Source organism: Anopheles ziemanni, chromosome 3 (assembly GCF_943734765.1).
Source record: "Anopheles ziemanni chromosome 3, idAnoZiCoDA_A2_x.2, whole genome shotgun sequence".
NCBI classification, from domain to species: domain Eukaryota; kingdom Metazoa; phylum Arthropoda; class Insecta; order Diptera; family Culicidae; genus Anopheles; species Anopheles ziemanni.
The window spans coordinates 17,207,872-17,228,140 of record NC_080706.1 but is presented as its reverse complement, the minus strand read 5'-3'; the positions used below and the strand labels follow the sequence as shown (position 1 = coordinate 17,228,140).

General features: G+C 45.8%; 6 protein-coding genes across 6 annotated transcripts; 5 read left to right on the top strand and 1 right to left on the bottom strand.

Annotated features, from left to right (window-relative positions):
* The first annotated feature begins 672 nt into the window (after positions 1-672).
* Positions 673-3,938, top strand: LOC131287945 (poly [ADP-ribose] polymerase-like). The gene is made up of 4 exons (XM_058317040.1): positions 673-931; positions 1,010-1,361; positions 1,433-2,530; positions 2,633-3,938. The coding sequence occupies exons 1-4, from the start codon at positions 673-675 to the stop codon at positions 3,936-3,938; spliced, it is 3,015 nt and encodes a 1,004-aa protein (XP_058173023.1).
* A 697-nt stretch (positions 3,939-4,635) lies between these two features.
* Positions 4,636-7,949, top strand: LOC131290021 (poly [ADP-ribose] polymerase). The gene is made up of 4 exons (XM_058319399.1): positions 4,636-4,894; positions 4,988-5,324; positions 5,401-6,498; positions 6,571-7,949. Exons 1-4 carry the CDS (start codon positions 4,636-4,638, stop codon positions 7,862-7,864), a joined length of 2,988 nt encoding a protein of 995 aa, XP_058175382.1. The 3' UTR covers positions 7,865-7,949.
* A 574-nt stretch (positions 7,950-8,523) lies between these two features.
* Positions 8,524-11,977, top strand: LOC131284236 (poly [ADP-ribose] polymerase-like). The gene is made up of 4 exons (XM_058313090.1): positions 8,524-8,836; positions 8,922-9,231; positions 9,548-10,594; positions 10,669-11,977. The coding sequence occupies exons 1-4, from the start codon at positions 8,551-8,553 to the stop codon at positions 11,960-11,962; spliced, it is 2,937 nt and encodes a 978-aa protein (XP_058169073.1). The 5' UTR covers positions 8,524-8,550; the 3' UTR covers positions 11,963-11,977.
* A 1,125-nt stretch (positions 11,978-13,102) lies between these two features.
* Positions 13,103-15,088, top strand: LOC131289001 (juvenile hormone esterase-like). Its single transcript, XM_058318189.1, has 2 exons — positions 13,103-13,312; positions 13,391-15,088. Exons 1-2 carry the CDS (start codon positions 13,253-13,255, stop codon positions 15,017-15,019), a joined length of 1,689 nt encoding a protein of 562 aa, XP_058174172.1. The 5' UTR covers positions 13,103-13,252; the 3' UTR covers positions 15,020-15,088.
* Positions 15,089-15,843: 755 nt separating this feature from the next.
* LOC131284235 (bile salt-activated lipase-like) lies at positions 15,844-17,674 on the top strand. Its single transcript, XM_058313089.1, has 2 exons — positions 15,844-17,360; positions 17,424-17,674. Exons 1-2 carry the CDS (start codon positions 15,844-15,846, stop codon positions 17,608-17,610), a joined length of 1,704 nt encoding a protein of 567 aa, XP_058169072.1. The 3' UTR covers positions 17,611-17,674.
* Positions 17,675-17,750: 76 nt separating this feature from the next.
* LOC131286432 (sphingosine-1-phosphate lyase) lies at positions 17,751-19,961 on the bottom strand. Its single transcript, XM_058315379.1, has 3 exons — positions 18,377-19,961; positions 18,158-18,304; positions 17,751-18,089 (listed from the first exon to the last, which is right to left on the bottom strand). The coding sequence occupies exons 1-3, from the start codon at positions 19,615-19,617 to the stop codon at positions 17,852-17,854; spliced, it is 1,626 nt and encodes a 541-aa protein (XP_058171362.1). The 5' UTR covers positions 19,618-19,961; the 3' UTR covers positions 17,751-17,851.
* Positions 19,962-20,269: the final 308 nt, after the last annotated feature.

Here is a 20,269-nt window from a genome sequence, read left to right as displayed (position 1 = left end):
TCAAACATTAAATCTTCTAGTCAAAGTTAATATGTTGTCCATGGTTCATTCAAAGAGTATCTATAATTTTTATAGGCACTTTAAGGCAAAGTGACCTTACTCTAAACATCGCGATAATTCATCGCTAAAACATCGACAGCTTTCACCAAACGGTATTTACAAAAAAAACTTTATTTGTTTTTGTTTACGTTCATAAACTCGTAGCTCAGGTTCATAAAACTTAAAATATTTTCAATTATATCAAAGAAATCACTAACCGAAATAAAATGAAGTACAAAAAGTGTGTTTGGAAAGCGATTATTGAGCGTATCCTTTGCGGTTACTTTGTTGTACAAAATTCAATGCTCGAGCTATTTGTTAAACGTTTCAACTATCAAATCCGATTAGGAACACCGAATGTGCACAATTTCATGAATCAATGGACTGTTTTCGATAACTATGGATAAATTTAATTATACAAACATCCATATCCATTTAAAAGTAGTGAGTGTTCCCTCGAGGGTTGATGACTAACCAGGACAAATTCCGGTACTTTCATGTACTAGCTTCTGTGAAGCGCATATATATACCACCGTCTGCGAAGATGCTGCCTCATTAGTTTCTAAACTTGTGACCGGCGAAGGTGTTAAAAAGATTCTTGATTTTTCAAGTTTGGATCGACCAAACGAAGTCATGGACGTACAACAGCTACCGTTTCTAGCGGAGTATTCAAAGAGCAACCGAGCTTCGTGTCGCTTGTGCAAGGAGAAAATTGAAAAGGATGTGCTCCGGCTTGCTGCGATGGTACAGTCGCCAAGGCATGATGGCAAGATACCCCAGTGGTATCATGAGGATTGCTTCTTCAAGAAACAACGCCCGAAATCCGAGGGCGATGTAGCCAATTTTGGGGCACTACGATACGAAGACCAGAAAAAAATCCGGAATGCTATCGGTAAGCATGCGGTTTCACGTGTTGATGCATTGATATCCCCTAGACCATGTTTTATCTATTTTTCTTTGCTCTGTTTAGCCTTATCTGCTGAAGGTATTGTAGCCACCGCTTGCGAATTGAAAGGCAAAGGCAAAAAACGAACGGCAGGAGAGACCTTATTTTTAAAGGATTACGGTGTAGAATATGCACCGTCAGGGCGCTCCATGTGTCGAGGATGCGAAATAAAGATCCTGAAGGATGAAGTTCGCATCAAGAAAGTTTCATATGATACAGAAGTTGGCATGAAATACGGTGGCCAATCGCTTTGGTATCATGCAGAATGTTTCGCTAAGCTCCGCTCGGAGCTGGGTTACTTTGAAAAGGCCGAAGTAATACCCGGCTTTGGTTCGATCAAACCTGACGATCAAGCAAACCTCAAGCAATTGCTTCCGTACGTATCGAAAAATCATAAATGTTTGCATATGAACAATAAGTATGAATTATACTTTCCTTATTCAACAGAGCTGTCAATGCTGAAGATGTGCCTACCAAGAAGATAAAGGAAGAGGTCAAAGATGAGGTGGAAAAGGCAAAGGACGATGAAGAAGAGAAGCAACTTGCGGCACAACAAGAAGCTTTCTACAAAATACGGGACACATTGAAGAACTTGCGGGTAACGAAACTGGAGCTTACGAAAATTCTTCAACACAACAAACAGGACGTTCCGGAAAGTACTAACGAGGTGCTCGATCGCGTTTGTGATATAATGTTGTTTGGTGCCCTTGAACGCTGCCAAAAGTGTGGTGGCCAATACGTTCTGCAGAAATCGTCGTACGTATGCATTGGCAATCTGACCGATTGGGTAAAATGTTTGAACGAAGAGAAAGCCCCACCTCGCAGGGCGACTACAATTCCGGCCGCCCTGAAGAAGGCTTATTCATTTTTGAATGATTACAAACCCGTCGTCAGAGATCGAACGATTCGTTACGTACCACCGAGCACAAGCGCGGCAATGAAGAACGTGATGAAAGAGGAAAATGTCCCAACGGAACCGAAAGTGAAGAGGGAGAAACCGCCCTTGCACAATCTTGAATTTTTAATTTGGGGTAAAACTCCCACACCGCAGAACCAGCTGAAGCAAAAAATTCAGAAACTCGGTGGAAAGGTGGTAAAGTATTTGGCCAGTCATACCGCTGCTATTATTTCTACCCCAAGAGAAGTCGAAAAGATGGGATACCGGATGTTGGAAGCGAAGCAATTGCAAATTCAAGTCGTGCCGGAAGATTTCATCGAGTGTGCCCAGGCGGGTAATGCCCTTTCGTATATCGTCAGCCAAAGTATCTGCGACTGGGGTTCGGATCCACAAACGCGCATTCCAGCTGGGGAAGAAAGCAAACCACGATCGAAAAAGAGCATCTACGAAAAACACGTCCCATCCACAATGAAGATACAAATGAAGAACGGACTTGTCGTTGATCCAGATTCCGGGCTTATTGGTGTAACACATGTCTATACGGATGATGAAGTGATTTACAACTGTGTGTTGAATAAGGTGGATATTCAGATGGATAATAATTCTTTTTATAAAATGCAGGTTCTTGAAGGGGATCTAGTAAAGAAGTAAGTATTGTTATACTAGTGCTAAGAGAATAGATAGCAAATTTTTAAAACATGTTTAATGATTGAATGTCTAATCATTTTTTTCTATCCGCTTTCCTGTAGGTATTACTTGTTTCGTTCTTGGGGTCGCATCGGCACTACAATTGGTAGTGTGAAAACGGACACATACTACACCGCATTTGATGCAATAGAGGCATTCAAGAAACAGTTCAAGGAAAAAACGGGTAATGAATGGGATCGTCACGATTCTGAGTATCAGAAGGTTCGAGACATGTTCTTCCCCATCGAGATCGATTATAGTGAAAAGAGGATGAAGCGTTTGCCGGCGGATAGCGATATCAAATCAGAGCTCTCGCTGCCCGTGCAAGATCTTGTACGTATGCTGTTCGACGTAGATGCCATGAACCGAGTAATGGTCGAGTTTGAGCTGGATATGGAGAAGATGCCTCTCGGGAAGCTATCCCAGCGCCAACTGCAATCGGCGATGAAAATTCTATCAGAAATATCTGATTTGATCGGATCGGGTGGAACGAATGCGCAGTTTATCGATGCTTCGAATCGCTTCTACTCCTTTATTCCTCACAACTTCGGCGTATCAGCCCCGAAGGTACTCGATACCCTGGGACAGGTGAAGGAAAAACAGACCATGATCGAGAGCCTGCTGGAGATTGAATTCGCCTATTCACTGTTGAACTCCGAGGAAGGCAAGAGCGACAGAAACCCTTTAGACGTCCACTATGAACAGTTGAAAACGGAAATCGAACCGGTTCTGCCAAGCTCGGAAGAGTTCGCTTTGCTTCAGAAGTATGTTCGCAACACGCACGCCGCAACCCACAACGGTTATGAACTCGAAATTGAGGAAATATTCCGTATCAAACGTAAAGGAGAAGAAGATCGCTACTTACCATTCCGTACGTTGCATAACCGTAAACTGCTTTGGCATGGTTCGCGCCTCACCAACTTTGTCGGGATTTTGACTAATGGACTCAAAATCGCTCCCCCAGAGGCACCCGCGACCGGCTACATGTTCGGTAAGGGTATCTACTTTGCCGATATGGTATCGAAATCGGCAAACTACTGTTGCACCCACCCGGCTGATCCGAAGGGTTTGATGCTGCTGTGCGAAGTGGCGCTCGGTGATGTGCAAGAGTTCAGTAATGCCCAATACGTTCAAAATCTACCAATAGGTAAGCACAGCGTAAAGGGTGTCGGTCACACGCAGCCTAATCCCAAAGCATCACATATCCGGCCGGACGGAGTGGAAATTCCGCTCGGCAAAGGTGTTCCCGTTAAAGGGGTAAATAGCCCATTACTTTACAACGAATACATCGTGTACGATGTGGCGCAAGTAAATTGTCAATACTTGTTAAAGATGAACTTCAAATATAAGTGCAATTATTTATGGTAAGCCATCTTTACCTTGAACATATTTTTTAAACCAAAAGAATTACAAAATTGAATTAGAACACTTTAAAATGTAAGTGCTGTGTATCACAGTGCCAAAAAATTAGAAAAGCTTCGCGAGCCTGCAATCAAAGTCGTAACCAAATAATTCACATTATTGTTTATTTGTTATCATAATTACCATTGGATGTAATGCAATTTAGCAAATAACATATGTTATCGCTTTTACGTATGGTATTACTACATTATTAAAAATTATACGAGAAACTGGAATAAAGGTTGAAACGAGGAACAACTTGTATGGCACAAATTCATGAAAATTCAAGCCAATGGTATTTTCAGATAATAAATTCATGTTTGAACGCGTGTTAGGAGATCAATCAAGTCATCAGCGGTTCATTACGTAACAAATGCATCGGTTAGTATTCCCCCTTCGTATCTAACTGAAATATCCGCCAATTGTCTACTAACGCCATTATTTCTTCTATTTTGAACTTTTTGATGAATTCCCATAAACGCATGTTTAGAATGGTTTCCCGCCAGCACGTTCCCAAATGTCAAACTAGACGCCGGAATCTTCTATTCCGATGTAACTTCACGTTGCTTGTTTCACGTAGTGCGTAGATTCTCTCGTCTGTTAATTATCTGTATTTTCCGTACCGTTGAGAAGTTATTTCTTCAAGTTTTCACCGTTCATAGCAATGGACGCACAACAGTTACCATTTCTAGCGGAGTATTCTAAAAGCAACCGAGCTTCGTGTCGATTGTGTAAGCAGAAAATCGACAAGGATGTGCTCCGGCTTGCTGCGATGGTACAGTCGCCGATGCATGATGGCAAGATAGCCCAGTGGTATCATGAGGATTGCTTCTTCAAGAAACAACGCCCAAAAACCGAGGGCGATGTAGCCAATTTTGGGGCACTACGATACGAAGACCAGAAAAAGATCCGGGATGCTATAGGTAAACATGATGTGATTTTCAGTTGAACGAAACGGTTCCCCCTTGACCGTTTAATATTGTTTGGTTGTCCCTTTGTAGCATTATTTGCCCAAGGTGTTGTGCCTGCCGCCGGCGGATCGAAGGGAAAAGGCAAAAAACGCTCGGCTGGAGAAGCTCTATCCTTGAAGGATTTCGGTGTAGAATATGCACCGTCCGGGCGCGCCATGTGTCGAGGATGCGAAATAAAGATCTTGAAGGATGAAGTTCGCATCAAGAAAGTTTCGTATGATACAGAAGTTGGCATGAAATACGGTGGTCAACCGCTTTGGCATCATGCAGAATGTTTCGCTAACCTCCGCTCGGACTTGGGTTACTTTGAGAAGGCCGAAGTACTACCCGGTTACCGTTCAATGAAGCCTGAAGATCAGACCAAGTTAAAGCAATTGCTTCCGTGAGTATCTAACAATTTTACAAGCACAATTTTGCAAAATTACCACGATCACTTATTATCCTTCTATTTTCCACAGTGCCATCAAGGCTGAAGATGTGCCTACCAAGAAGATTAAGGAGGAAATCAAAGATGAGGTGGACAAAGCAAAGGAAGATGACGAAGAGAAGCAACTTGCGGAACAGCAGAAAGCTTTCTACAAAATACGGGATAAGCTGAAGAATTTGGGGGTTAAGAAATCGGAACTCATTGAAATTCTCGAGTACAACAAACAGGACGTCCCGGAAGGTACTGATGCTGTCCTGGATCGTGTTTGCGATATCATTTTGTTTGGTGCCCTTGAACGCTGCAAAAAGTGTGGTGGGCAGTATGTTTTGCAAAAATCGGCGTACGTATGCATTGGAGATCTGACCGATTGGGTAAAATGTTTGAACGAAGAAAAAGCCCCTCCTCGCAAGAAGACAAAAATCCCGACCGCTTTGAAAAAAGCGTACTCATTTTTGAAGGATTACAAATCGGTCGTCAGAGATCGGGCGATTCGTTATGTGCCACCGAGCGCAAGCACGGTACTGAAAAACGTTAAGAAAGAGGAGGGTCTCCCGACGGAACCGAGAGTGAAGAGGGAGAAACCACCTCTTTATGATCTAGAGTTTGTCATACTCGGTAAAACGCCTACACCGAAGGAGCAGCTGAAGTTAAAAATCCAAAAGCTCGGTGGAAAGGTGGTAACAAAAATCGCCAGTCATACCGCCGCTGTTATTTCCACTCCGGAAGAAGTTGAAAAGATGGGCTCCCGGATGCTGGAAGCGAAGGAAATGCAAATTCAAGTCGTGCCAGAAGAATTCATCGAGTGTGCCCAGGCGGGTAATGCACTTTCGTTTATAACGAGCCAAAGCATATGCGACTGGGGTTCGGATCCGCAAACGCGCATTCCGACCGAGGAAGAAAGCAAATCACGATCGAAAAAGAGCATCTACGAGAAACACGTCCCATCCACCATGAAATTACAGTTAAAGAGTGGGCTTGTCGTCGATCCAGATTCTGGACTGGCTGACAAAGCACATGTCTATAAGGAACACGATGTCATTTACAACTGCGTGTTGAACAAGGTGGACATCCAGCAAGATAAAAATTCCTACTATAAATTACAGGTTCTCGAAGCTGATCAGGGTAAAAAGTAAGTATTTAATGAGAATTTCAAGCAACCACTCGACTTTTGGGTTCGTTTGTTAATCAATATTTCTTCCAGATATTGGCTGTTTCGTTCCTGGGGTCGCATCGGTACCACAATTGGTGGTACCAAGGTGGAAAGTTTTAAAACCAGCTACGACGCAATGACGGCATTTGAGGATATGTTTGAGGATAAAACAGGGCTTGAGTGGGACCGTCACGATTCTCGTTATAAAAAGAATCCTGGTATGTTCTTCCCTATCGAGATCGATTATAGTGAGAAAAAGATGAAACGTTTGGCAGACGAAAGCAAAATCAAATCAAAACTGGCACCAGCCGTGCAGGATCTTGTACGTATGCTATTCGACGTAGATGCCATGAACCGAGTGATGCTCGAGTTTGAGCTTGATATGGAAAAGATGCCCCTCGGGAAGTTATCCCAGCGCCAACTGCAATCGGCTATGAAAATTCTATCAGAAATATCTGATCTGATTGGATCGGGTGGAACGAATGCGCAGTTTATCGATGCTTCGAATCGCTTCTACTCCTTTATTCCTCACAACTTCGGAGTATCAGCCCCGAAGGTACTCGATACCCTGGAACAGGTGAAGGAAAAACAGACTATGCTCGAAAGCTTGTTGGAGATTGAATTCGCCTATTCACTGTTGAACTCCGAGGAAGATGAGAACGGCAAGAATACCCTGGACGTCCACTATCAGCAGTTGAAAACAGAAATCGAGCCGCTCGAGCGTAAATCAGAAGAGTTCAGTTTACTTGAGAAATACGTTCGCAACACGCACGCTGCAACGCACACAACCTACGAACTCGAAATTGAGGAAATATTCCGTATCAAGCGAAAGGGCGAAGATCGTCGCTTCCAACCATTCCGCAAGTTGCATAATCGTAAACTACTCTGGCATGGTTCGCGCTTGACCAACTTCGTAGGTATTCTAACACACGGTCTGAAGATCGCTCCTCCGGAGGCTCCTGTTACGGGTTACATGTTCGGCAAGGGTATCTACTTTGCCGACATGGTATCGAAGTCGGCAAACTACTGTTGCACTAATTCAGCCGACCCGAAAGGATTGATGCTGCTGTGCGAAGTAGCGCTTGGCGACATGCAAGAGTATACCCAAGCACATTATGTTACGAAACTGCCTACCGGCAAGCACAGTGTAAAGGGCATTGGGCGCACGCAACCAGACCCCACCGCATCCCACAAACGACCGGACGGAGTGGAAATTCCACTCGGTACAGGTGTTACCGATGAGAAAACGAAGAGTTCTCTGTTGTACAATGAATTCATCGTTTATGATGTTGGCCAAGTTAACTGCCAGTATTTGTTCAAGATGAATTTCAAGTACAAATACTAACTTATTTTCACTTGGACCTGAATTTTATAATCTCAACTATATTTCACCACTTCTTGTTCTTGAATATCCAATGTCGAATTATGCCTATTTTCGTGTAATCCATGTAACGAATGAAATCATCACACAGTTATAAAATAAAACAAAAAAAGCTGCTTATAATTGATGTACCAGGTAGAAATGTATTCAGCACCTTTGTCAAGGATTTACGCCATAATAAAAAAACAAAGTTAAGTTACATAATCGTAGTTACATTTATTTGTAATTTACCAGCATTCCACGATGCATTGCACCACGCTGTATCCCGTTTGATATTTAAAGTTTATTTTTTGCCCGATGAAAAAAAAACTGACATATTGGCCAGTCCCACCTTCGTGTGAGATAAACAATAACGCAGTTGGTGTAGTGCGCATTTCGAAACGAAGCTTTGGATTTCATTCGCGCAATAATAGTGTTCCTCTTGAGAAATTAAAAGTACTTGGCAATAATAAAGATGTGCGGGCCGAGAGTCACTCAAAACCATTACTTCATGCCAGATCTTGAAGTGCAGTGTGGTTTGGTCTTCCTCAGGTGCTCGTAATCTGTCTAGGTGATTTCGGCTAAGTTACCCGATGCATCCAAGTAACACCGTATTCGTCGACCATCAATGACGGCGTAGTTATATCTAAGTCCACGTACGCCTTTTCAATATGGGAGACCAAAAGTTGCCATTTATAGCGGAGTACTCTAAAAGTAATCGCTCACGGTGCAGAACTTGTAATAACACAATAGACAAGGACGTGCTACGGCTGGGTGTCATTGTACAGGCAACGGGTTTCGATGGTAAAATACCGGCATGGCACCACGAGGGTTGTTTCTTCAATCGAGCACAGTCGACCAATGAAGAAAATGATTCGCTACCCGTATCCGAATGGGAAATAGCGCGCTTCCAACAGCTACGATATGAGGATCAGATAAGGCTGCGCGATAAGATTGGTATGTTTGTCTGAAAACTCCGATGCATATTTCATAGTTTAAATTCCATGTTTAATTTTAACGAGTTTTCTATGTGCTTATTCAGCTTCTACCGTTACCATCGCTGCCTTTGAAGTATCATCATCCGAAGATGAAGCAGATAAAGAAATCAAACCCGATAAAACAAAAAAGGATATCAATGAGGGTGAATGTTCTACAGCGATGTCAATTTCTTGCTCAAAATGTAACAGAATAATTGAAAAGGATGAGTTCGTTAAGGAAACTATAGATGGCAAGGACGCATGTTTTCACTTTGTATGCTTCCGTGAGGAGTCTACGGTAGGACAGCAAACCAAGCACAAGGACCTCGAAACAATCGATTTGGTTTCTGGGTGTAGTTCCCACGAAGTTGTTCAGTAAGTAAGCACACGAATTTAATTTTTTATTAAACTAATGATGTTTATGTTTATTGCAGTGTCTTAGACGATGATTATGCATCTAAAAAGAATAATCAATTGGAATTAAAAAGTACGGTAAACAGTGGAGTTGTAACTACGGGATCCTTGACAAAAAAGATAACCGATCATCAGGCCATTGAAACCATCGACTTGGTTTCGGCGTGTAGTTCGATGGAAAAGCCCAGACTGGCTCAATCCCACGAAGTTGTTTAGTGAGTAAACAATGAATTAAGTGAACTATAAATTGTATTAAACTGATGTTTTTTTATTGCAGTGTTTTAGATGACGATGACGTACCTGCAAAGAAGACCAAATTGGGATTAAAAAGCATGGTAGATGGAAGTGTTGCAACAACACAAGAACAACAAATTGCCGAGCAGCAGAAAGCCTTCTACGCACTTCGTGATCGGTTGAAGGCATTCAATATCGACAAGTTAGATCTCGTGAGGGCACTGCGATATAACGATCAAAACGTTCCGTCCGGGCTGGATGCGATATTGGATCAACTCTGCGACGTTATGATGTTTGGGGCGCTAGAATGTTGCCCAAACTGTGGTGGACAGTTTGAATTTCAAGAGACGGCCTACGTCTGCAGGGGGAGCCTTACAAAGTGGACGAAATGCCTCAACAAAGTAACGGTTCCACTGCGTAGAAAAACGGAGATTAGTGCCGATCTGAAGAAAAAGTATATAATTTTCCGAGAGTACGAGTGCGTCTTGGGCAATCGTATCATTCGCCAAATGACGCAAGTACCGTTTAATGGAGAAAGAAGTATCAAGGAACGAAATAAAACTAAGCAACAACCGCTGGCTAATATGCAGTTTGTCATAATAGGCAAACCGGCAAAAACGGAGAAGCAACTGACTGCAAAAATCTTACAAATGGGAGGCAAAGTGGTGCAAGAAATCACTAAACATACTGCCGCCATCATTTCCACCAAAGAAGAAGTACAACTTATGAGCAGCCGAATACAGGAGGCAAAAGACCTGCAGATTCAGGTAGTACTGGAAACATTCATCGAAAGTGTCACTGGCGGGGATGTGCTGTCCCTTATCGCTAGCCAGGCGATTTGCGACTGGGGTTCGGATCCACATACACGCTCCCCGACTAAGTCGGAGGCAGTCAAATCGCTTCCTTCAAAGATGAAATTTCAAATGAAAAGTGGCCTTATCGTCGATCCAGACTCAGGACTTACAGAACAAGCGCACGTGTACAAAAAAGGGGATGTAATTTACAACTGCGTTTTGAATTTGGTGGACATACAGCGGGATTTAAATTCTTACTACAAGATGCAGGTTTTAGAAGAGGACAACAAAGAGATGTGAGTGTATAGTGTTATTATAATTTTAAACACATCTCTCAAAAATTATTATTTGTTTCGCATTTTCATTTTAGGTACTGGTTATTCCGAGCATGGGGCCGCATCGGGACAACCATCGGTAGTCATAAGTTGCAGGAATTTAAGAATGCCAATGGAGCCGTGGAAGAATTTCACGAATTATTTTTTCAAAAAACACGCAACAATTGGATTCGGCATGATTCACCATATAAAAAACAAGCGGGCCTTTTTTTCCCGATCGAAATTGACTACAGTGAAAAAAATATGAAATCATTGACGGAAGATAGTGCGGTCAAATCAAATCTGAAACCCGCGGTTCAGGATCTGATGCGTATGATTTTCAACGTGGAGGAAATGAATCGTGTAATGCTCGAGTTCGAACTGGACATGGAGAAGATGCCACTCGGCAAGCTGTCGCAGCGTCAGTTACAGTCTGCTATGACTGTGCTGTCCGAGATTGCACTGTTGATTGCTGGCAGAGGATCACCGACGCAATTTATAGATGCTTCAAACCGGTTCTACTCTTTTGTTCCTCACAATTTCGGCCTTAACTCCGTTAATGTGATCGATACGGTGGCCCAGATAAAGGAAAAGCTAGCGATGCTTGAAAATTTAATGCAAATAGAGTTCGCATATTCGTTGCTAAATGTTGACAAATCGAATGATGGCAAAAGCGTGCTGGACGTACACTACGAACGGTTGAAAACGAACATCGAACCGATGGACCGGAGCACGGAAGACTTTGCTTTGCTTCAGCAGTACGTTCGAAACACGCACGCCGCAACGCACAAGGATTATGAACTGGAAATTGAGGAAGTTTTCTGCGTGAAAAGACAAGACGAAGATAAACGCTATGAGCCTTTCCGGGGACTACATAACCGTAAGCTACTTTGGCATGGTTCGCGCCTCACCAACTTCGTCGGGATTTTGTCCAATGGTCTCAAAATAGCTCCTCCAGAGGCACCTGCAACGGGGTATATGTTCGGCAAGGGTATCTACTTTGCCGACATGGTATCGAAGTCGGCGAACTACTGCTTCACCAATCCGGCCGATTCGAAGGGATTGATGCTGTTGTGCGAAGTGGCACTCGGGGATATGCAAGAGTATACGCGAGCCAGTTACGTGGAAAAGTTACCATCCGGCAGGCACAGCGTCAAAGGTATTGGTCGTACACAACCGGACCCGACCGCATCACACATCCGGCCAGATGGAGTGGAAATTCCGCTCGGCAAAGGTGTTACCAATGAGAGCATGGACAGCTCGTTACTGTATAACGAATTTATCGTTTACGACGTGGCCCAAGTGAACAGCCAGTATCTTTTAAAAATGAAATTTTTGTACAAAGTATAATTTGAAAAAGCGAAACCAGTAGTGGTCCTAACGAGCGCGAATAAAAATGAAGCTTAAAGGATTTATGGGTGCGCTTAACTGGAGCGGACCAAAAATGTATTCGCGACTGGCCATTTTTGCCCCGACTTCCCTTATTTATAAACTCGACCCGGAGGCGATGGCTGACCTCAAGCCGAAGTGACAGCTGGCGTTGGGAATGAAAACCGTTCCTAACATACATATTACTAAAACTTATAAATAAACTTATAACAGCCGTCCGGATCAACCTATTGACCTGACCGCACGCCAGTCAAAGCAGAATCTCGGATTGGAGTGATCACAATCCTAATCAATCTCGATTTGAATCGTCAAATTGAAAAGATAGTAGATTACTAATTGCTACGTGTTTTCTGCCCAAATACTTATATGTAACTCACGTACTTTGATGGCCTACTTTGATTCGATGGTTATATTACAAATTGTCCAACGGAACATTGCATACAGGTCATTGTATACAAGTTTGTAAAGAATGTGAAGTCGATTTAAAAGTTGTACACTTCAGTAATATATTCGGTTGTCGATTTATTTTTTTGAATAAACTATGGAACCACACGTGACTACAGCTCGAACGGTTTAAGTATAAGCGTATGATGAAACATATAGACCGGTAAAAAAGTTAATATCTGACGATACAATTCTATAATACACAATAATTGATGTTTCTTCAATTCAGTTATAATTTCAAGCTATTCTTATTTGCCACAGGCTTTCAACATGTTTCGTACACTACACTATCTATCGTTATTTCATCAATTTTTTCCACTACTATTGTAACAGTAAAGGACATTTAATAGATAGCATGTGCAATCGCCGTTCTAGCAGGGGGGTCTTTAATTTATCACCGATTGTTTAATGCCGTCGAGACAAACAACGCGTGCATAGTTTAATCTGTGTTGCGGTCGCACAAACATGCGAGCCAGTTTTAAGGAATTCCCCATGCCTTTGAAGTCCTACGTCATCGAAAACGGCCGCAAAAAATATACAAAGCCTTCTACTGTGGCATGGTACAAGACTCGGAAACCTGCGCAGAGAGAATGGTTGGTAACCGATCGTTCGAGCCCTTTTCTAATCGTAGTATTTTAACGTGCCAAAGGTGGATAATAAAGCTTATCGGTCTCTGATAGGATAAGGTAGTCCGATCCGTCCCCCGCGTTGGTGAGAAGTAAGAAAAGAAGCAAGAAAAGTCTGCGAAGCTGGAAACCATATAAAAAGGGGTCGTACACCTGCGGCCGCCAGTTCTGCGTCGGAAGGATGCTCAAGTTTGCAGTAATCTTGTCGTTGTTGGCCATCGCTGCGCACGCGCAGGATGCGGTAGGTTAACCACTCCGTAGGGAAGCTCTTCGATAAAATTAACAAGCACGGTACATTTGCTTGTTTTGTTCCTTTTAGTCCCGTCCTATCATTAACACCAGTGGGGGCCAGATCCAAGGTGTAACGTCCAGCTGCGGCCTGTTCTGTAGCTATTTCGCGTTCAACGGAATCCCGTACGCGCAGCCTCCGGTCGGTGATTTGCGCTTCCGCAACCCCCGTCCGCACCAGGGCTGGCAGGGAGTGAAGGATGGTAGCGAGCACAGGGAAACCTGCCCGTCGGGCGGTTTCCTAGGCGGTGTGTCGGGCAGTGAGGACTGTCTCTACCTGAATGTGTACACGCAGAACTTGATCGGATCGCGCCCGGTTATGGTTTGGATTCACGGTGGCTCGTTCACCGGGGGTTCCGGCAACTCGTGGATCTATGGCCCTGACAACCTGGTACCGGAAGACGTAGTGGTCGTCACGATCAACTACCGTCTCGGCATTCTTGGATTCTTCAGCACGGACGACACGCACGCGGCCGGAAACTGGGGCATGAAGGATTGCGTGATGGCGCTGCAGTGGGTGCGCCAGAACATTGCGGCTTTCGGCGGCGATCCGAACAACGTGACCATCTTCGGTGAGAGTGCCGGTGGAGTGGCCGTGCACTTCCTCGTCCTGTCGCAGAAGGCGTCCGGTCTGTTCCACAAGGCGATCGCCCAGTCCGGCACGGCCCTGGTGCCATGGGCGTTCCAGTACCGACCGCGTGAGTTGGCCTACCATCTGGCCGATAAGTTCGGTTACTCGCACGATAGCGCCCAGTTGGTGCAGAGCCTTCGCAATACACCCATCGAGTCGCTGATCAACGCTCAGGATGGCTGGTTGGACATTCCGATCCCGCGTGGCTTCAAACCGTTCGACTTTGTCCCCAATGCGGAACCGGTTAACTCGCCGGAAGAAACCTTCCTTACCCAGCTGCCGATCGATATCCTCAACGCCGGCACGTTCAACCACGTCCCATTCATTGCCGGATACATGAGCATGGAGAGTCTGTTCATGGTGTACGAGCACACGATCGATAGCACCGTGTGGCAATCGTTCACGCAGAACCCGGATTACTTCGTGCCGCACTTCTGGAACATTCCGCACGGTACGGCCGCATCGGCTGCCGTCAGCCAGGGCTTGCGCAATGCGTACTGGCAGGATCGGCCGCTGAACGACAACATCATGGTCGAGTGGCTCACCTTCCACACCGACCAGCAGTTCATCTACGGCATTGACAAGACGATCCGTCTGCATGCCCAGCGATCCTCCGCCCCGACCTACTACTACCAGTTCAGCTTCGATGGTGACCTCAACCTGGTCAAGCGCTTGCTGCTGCTAGGCAGCTGGCCCGGTGCGATGCATGCCGATGATATCCCGTACCTGTGGTCGGTGACCGACCTTACGCTCTCGCCAATCCTGCCGACGAATCATGCCCGTACCGTAAGCAACCGGTTCGTCCGTATGTTCACCAACTTTGCCCGGTTCGGCAATCCGACCCCGAACGCGGTCGACACACTGCTGCAGAGCCGCCAGTGGCTGCCGGTCACCTCCGCCACCGTGAACTACATGGACATTGGGCACGACCTGACGACCAGCGTCAACCCGAACGGACAGCGTACGGCCGTTTGGCATGATCTCGAGGCGCGCTATGCCAACGATCCGTTCCGTTTCCCGCGCAACTGAGGGCTATAGTCCCGGTCGCACAAACGCATCTGATTATCATAAGAGGTTATATACGAGCGATCGCTTGTTTCGCGGTCTAAATCGATAGGACATTAAAGGATACAATTTCATACATAATTTGGTGTCGTTGATTCTATTACATTGACTGACCGCCTCCTAGAGCATATCCGTTTTCGGTCTGCCCCCCCGATGCGACTCCATATATCTTATCCGAACCTCAATTGTTTCTATTAACATGAAGGCATTCAATGGATACGAATCCGGTTGAAATAATAATGTTCTACGCGTCTGATTTAGAGTTAGTTGCTCTGTTGAAGCTGGCTCCGCTAAGTGGTGTTGACCAGACGAAAAGGATCTTCAACAACTTACGGATTGCAGTATCATACACACATTCGAAAATAGTACTGGAAATGTTGGCCTTTGATCAAATCCGAATATCTGATCTGAGACTTGCTTAAAGGTGGATTTAAAAACAAGCGAAATCTCCTTCGTAAATACAATTTTTACAACCGATAGTACCACCAGGTGCGATTCGGGAGTAAAGTATGATTATAATTCGATTATCCATAGCTATAAAATGCGAATTTGCTTTCGCAGTTAAACAAAACGTCCGCATCATGATACCATTATCTTATCGATAATGCGTACCCCGACTGGGCCGTTAATGCTTCCCTCTTTCCAATGGCACATTGTGATGTTGATCTTATTATAAAAGGTTCCAGACACGTTGCAGGGGTCCGATTTCACACCATCATCCAGATACGGTCGACTCTTGACCACAAACACGCGTAACTGACGTCACTAGAGCAGGCCCTCATCGCAGAATGTTGTTCCGTGCTGTAGGGGAGATTATTGTGTTCGTGTTGATAGCTGTTTGTTACGTTGCCTCGCAGGATCCCGCGAGACCGATTATCACCAGCCCTGCTGGTCAAGTGCAAGGAACAACCGAATCGTGTGGCCTGTTTTGTAGTTACTATTCGTTCAAAGGAATTCCGTACGCAGAACCACCGGTAGGGACGAGACGTTTTCGGAATCCCGTCCCCCATGGCGGGTGGACAGGGGTACGTGATGGGTCTAGCCACGGGTCGGATTGTCTGCAGGCGAGCGTGATCCCGGGAGCGGTGCGTGGTAGTGAAGATTGCCTGTTTCTGAACATCTACACCCAGCTGCTTGTGGGCCAACGGCCCGTGATGCTGTGGATCCATGGAGGCGGATACGGTGCCAATTCAGGCAACAGCGACGAGTTCGGTCCAGAGAAGCTGGTGCAGGAAAACGTGGTACTGGTAACGATCAACTACCGACTGGGAGCGTTGGGATTCCTCAGCACCGGCGATCGGTATGCCCAGGGAAATTGGGGGCTGAAGGATTGTCTGCAGGCGCTTCGATGGGTCCGAGCAAACATAGCCGCGTTCGGTGGTGATCCAAGCAATGTGACGCTGTTTGGTAATTCAGCCGGTGCTGCGTTGGTCCATTTGTTGGTGCTTGCTGACGCACCGGCCGATGAAGGCCTGTTCCATAGAGCGATCGCCCAAAGCAGCACCACGCTGGTTCCGTACGCCTTTCAACCAGAGCCGCGATTCTACGCCGACCGTATCGCCTCGGCGCTCGGTTTTGGCACAGACAGTAGCGTCTACGTGGAGCAGTTGAGGTCCATCCCGGCAGAGCAATTTATTCCCTTCCAGGAGGCAGCGTTTACAATTCCCGTGCCTCGGTTTCTGCGTCCGATCGACTTTGGGCCAGTCGTTGAGCCATTCGACGCACCCGAAGAGACCATCGTTCGACAGCGTCCGATTGAGTTGATCCGTGGACGTGGCCATCGAGTCCCCTTCATGGTAGGGTACACCGATCTGGAGGGTGGGTTTTTTACGGCCCTCGAGAACGCTATAGATCCCACCGTCAAGCCACAGTTCAACGCCAATCCGCACCTTTTGGTTCCCTTCTTCTGGAATGTTTCACCTGGCAGTGCGGCATCGACGCAGATTAGTAATGAATTCCGGAACCACTATTGGCAGGGTAGACCACTCGATGCGAGTGTGGACTACGAGTGGACGGTGTACCAAACTGACCATCAGTTTCTGTTCGCCATCGATCAGACGGTGCGACTGCATGCACAGGCCGCTCCGTCAGTGCCACTGTACTATTACCAGTTCGCGTACGATGGAGATTTGAATCTGTACAAGAAAATCTTCGGTGTTACGCACCCGGGCGCGATACACACGGATGAGTTACCGTACCAGTTCCACATACCGGCAGCTATGCTGGAACCGATCTCGCCGACTAGTCATGCGAACACCGTGAGCAGTCGTGTCGTGCGGATGTGGACCAACTTTGCTCGGACCGGGTAAGCAGACAGCTAAGGGATTCCTTGGACCGTTATCGCTATGACATGCATTATTTCTTCCAGCAATCCAACACCAGTGCAGGATGCATTATTGCAAAACATGCAATGGCCTACGGTGGGGTCCGACGGGGCAGGCTATCTTTCCATCGGACACGACTTAGTACCATGGCAGCAATCACCAAATCCTACCAGAATGTCTCTTTGGTACAACCTCCAGCAAACGTACGCCAATGCGCCGTTCGAAATTTAACTCTTAAGATTTCGTTCACTACCATCCACTTGGATGTTATTTAGGCTTCAACGAAGAAAAGATGATGTAACTTGAAAAATACTTGATGAGAAGTGATGTTTTTTTTTTTAAAGAAAAACGATCAGTGTTACTTACTCACTTCTTCGAGAAATGAAACCTTTATTTAAGACGACTTTGAGTCGGATTGGTTTTTTCCTTTCATTGAACTGTGATGTATATTTTGATAAATTCAACGCCTACTTCACTTGGTCGCTTGCTTATCGACCGGTGTGTAGTACATCGAGTCGATGAAGCATCTTGTAAAATCTCCTATCAGCTCGCGATCCGGGACGGACTGAGCCACGCCGTAGATTGCCATCTTACCTTCCACGGGTTTGGTGGGATTTTGCATGATAAGCGCCACCTTCGCGCGCACGTGCTCGATGAACTTTTCCGCCACACCGTTCTCGGTGTGCATGTACGTCACGCAGATGTGTATGCTGAAGCGAATGGAATATGATCAAGTTGGTTTATGGAAAACGTGAAAACCTTTGAAGCTGGCGCTTACCCGGAAGGAAACTGCAATGAGTTCAAATTCCATCCTAGGCTGTTCAATTCACCTCCGAGCAGATAAATGTCAAAGTCTCTCGACCCGATGCCGATCACGCTCGTTGCCGGCGTGCCGAAGATGAAGATGTTTTTAATGGCACGAAGTCTGGTGGGAGAGAAGAGGCAGTCGATGACTTTCTCATTCCGCAACTTTACGGCGGCTTCAATAACCACTTACTGTTGTTCGATGTAACGCGTCGTGTCGATGATACGCTTCGTTGCCTCGACGTAACCGTCCAGCCCAAAGTTCATCATGGTTGCCCACGTGGCTGCGATGATCCCTCCGGCGCGAGACCCGTTCACCGTCGGGGATCCGTACACGCCGCCAGGCCAGTCCGTTGTCACCGTGTACTGATAGTGACGGTATACCTTCTTTGAGTAAAGGATCACAGATGACCCCTTCGGGGTGTAGCCGTACTTGTGCGTGTCTGCCGAAATGCTCGTCACGCCGGGGATGCTAAAGTCAAACGGACGAACAGGATAGCCGGCACGTTTCATGAAAATGATCAAGAATCCACCCAAACAGGCGTCGACATGCACGGGGATGTTGTACTTCCGGCCAAGCTTTGCAATTGCCTCGATGTCGTCCATTGTGCCGTACGGGAAGTTGGGTGCCGAACCGACAAGCATGACCGTGTTCCGATTGATGGCTCGTTCCATCGCCGCAATGTTCACCTCCGTCGAATCGGCGTGCACCGGGACTACCTTTGTGAAAATTCCCAAATATTTAGCCGCTTTGTCGAATCCTGTGTGCGCTGTTACAGGAAGCACCATGTTCGGTTTCGTAATCCCACGATTTTCATGAGCATAATCGCGGTACGCTTTGCATGCCATCATGATTGATTCTGTGCCACCCGTTGTCATGGTACCGCAGGCGGACGGACTACCATGGAACAGGTTTGCGGTCATCCGTACGACTTCAGCTTCCATTTTGCACACCCCCGGGAACACATCGGGATGTAACGGGTTAGTGTACGACGCCTTACCATAAACTTCTGTCACCAGCTTTATCAGCTCTGGGTTGTAGTAGTAAACGGCACCGGAGATAAAGCCCTCCTTCCAGCGGTAATGACCGAGTTCGAGATAGTCGTCCACTTTCTTCAGTATTTCCCCGTGTCCTATTCCATCATTCGGTAGCTCCGCGTAGTAGTTACCCTTCTGGCTGATGTCCTTTACAAAGCCATCGTTGATCTTCTCGATTTCAGCGTCGACCCTCCGGCGCACAGCGGGTATAAGCCGGGCTAGTTTGAACACCTTCTTTTTGGCTCGCTGGTAAACACTCTCCTCTTGAAACAGCACTTGCCAGAGCCAGATCGTACCGAGCACCGTCGTCGTGGTGATGGCAACAATCTGCCACGGCTGCCGACCAGTGAAAACACGATCAATCGATCCCGTAACGAGCCTTACGTGGGGTTCCATGTCTTTGCGACACTAGCGTGCTGCCGGCTTGCTATGAGAATGTTTTTCTCTGTTCGCAAGGGTACAACGATCAACTTTTGAGGTGCAATCTCCGATAAGGCTGCTCACTGATAAGTCCGATGCATGGATGATAACGAGAAGATTAACGGTTACACTACTAGTATACTAACATGGCAGAAGGAGCAATTTAACCGACGGGTAGGAATGATACACCAAAAGGGATTCTAATGTTTTTCTAACAAAGAACAAGGCGCGGCTAACCGTGGATGGTCAGTCGCTTTGTGTCCCATATAAGGGACAACTGATATGAGTTGAATATTGCTTGTTTCAGAGAGGTTCCTCTTTACTTGATTGTAAACTTTTGGTTCAGTTCTGAAGGATGGTAACTGTTTTGACTCCATTACAAAGTAACAGCAGGTTAGCTCATAAAGTTTTATAAAACAAAAAAACATTTGCGTAAATTTTAAATGCTGAGTGCATGTTATGTTCAACTTTAATTTTATGCAATCTTTTCTCATTTATCTGATGGTAGATTTGTTAACATTTGTTATTTTTTCAGATTTTGTAGCTGATTCTGAAGAATCTCTAATCTTCAACAAACTGTCCAAATGTTTAATGCTTTTACCTGGAAACTCTTCCGGCGTTGGTAATG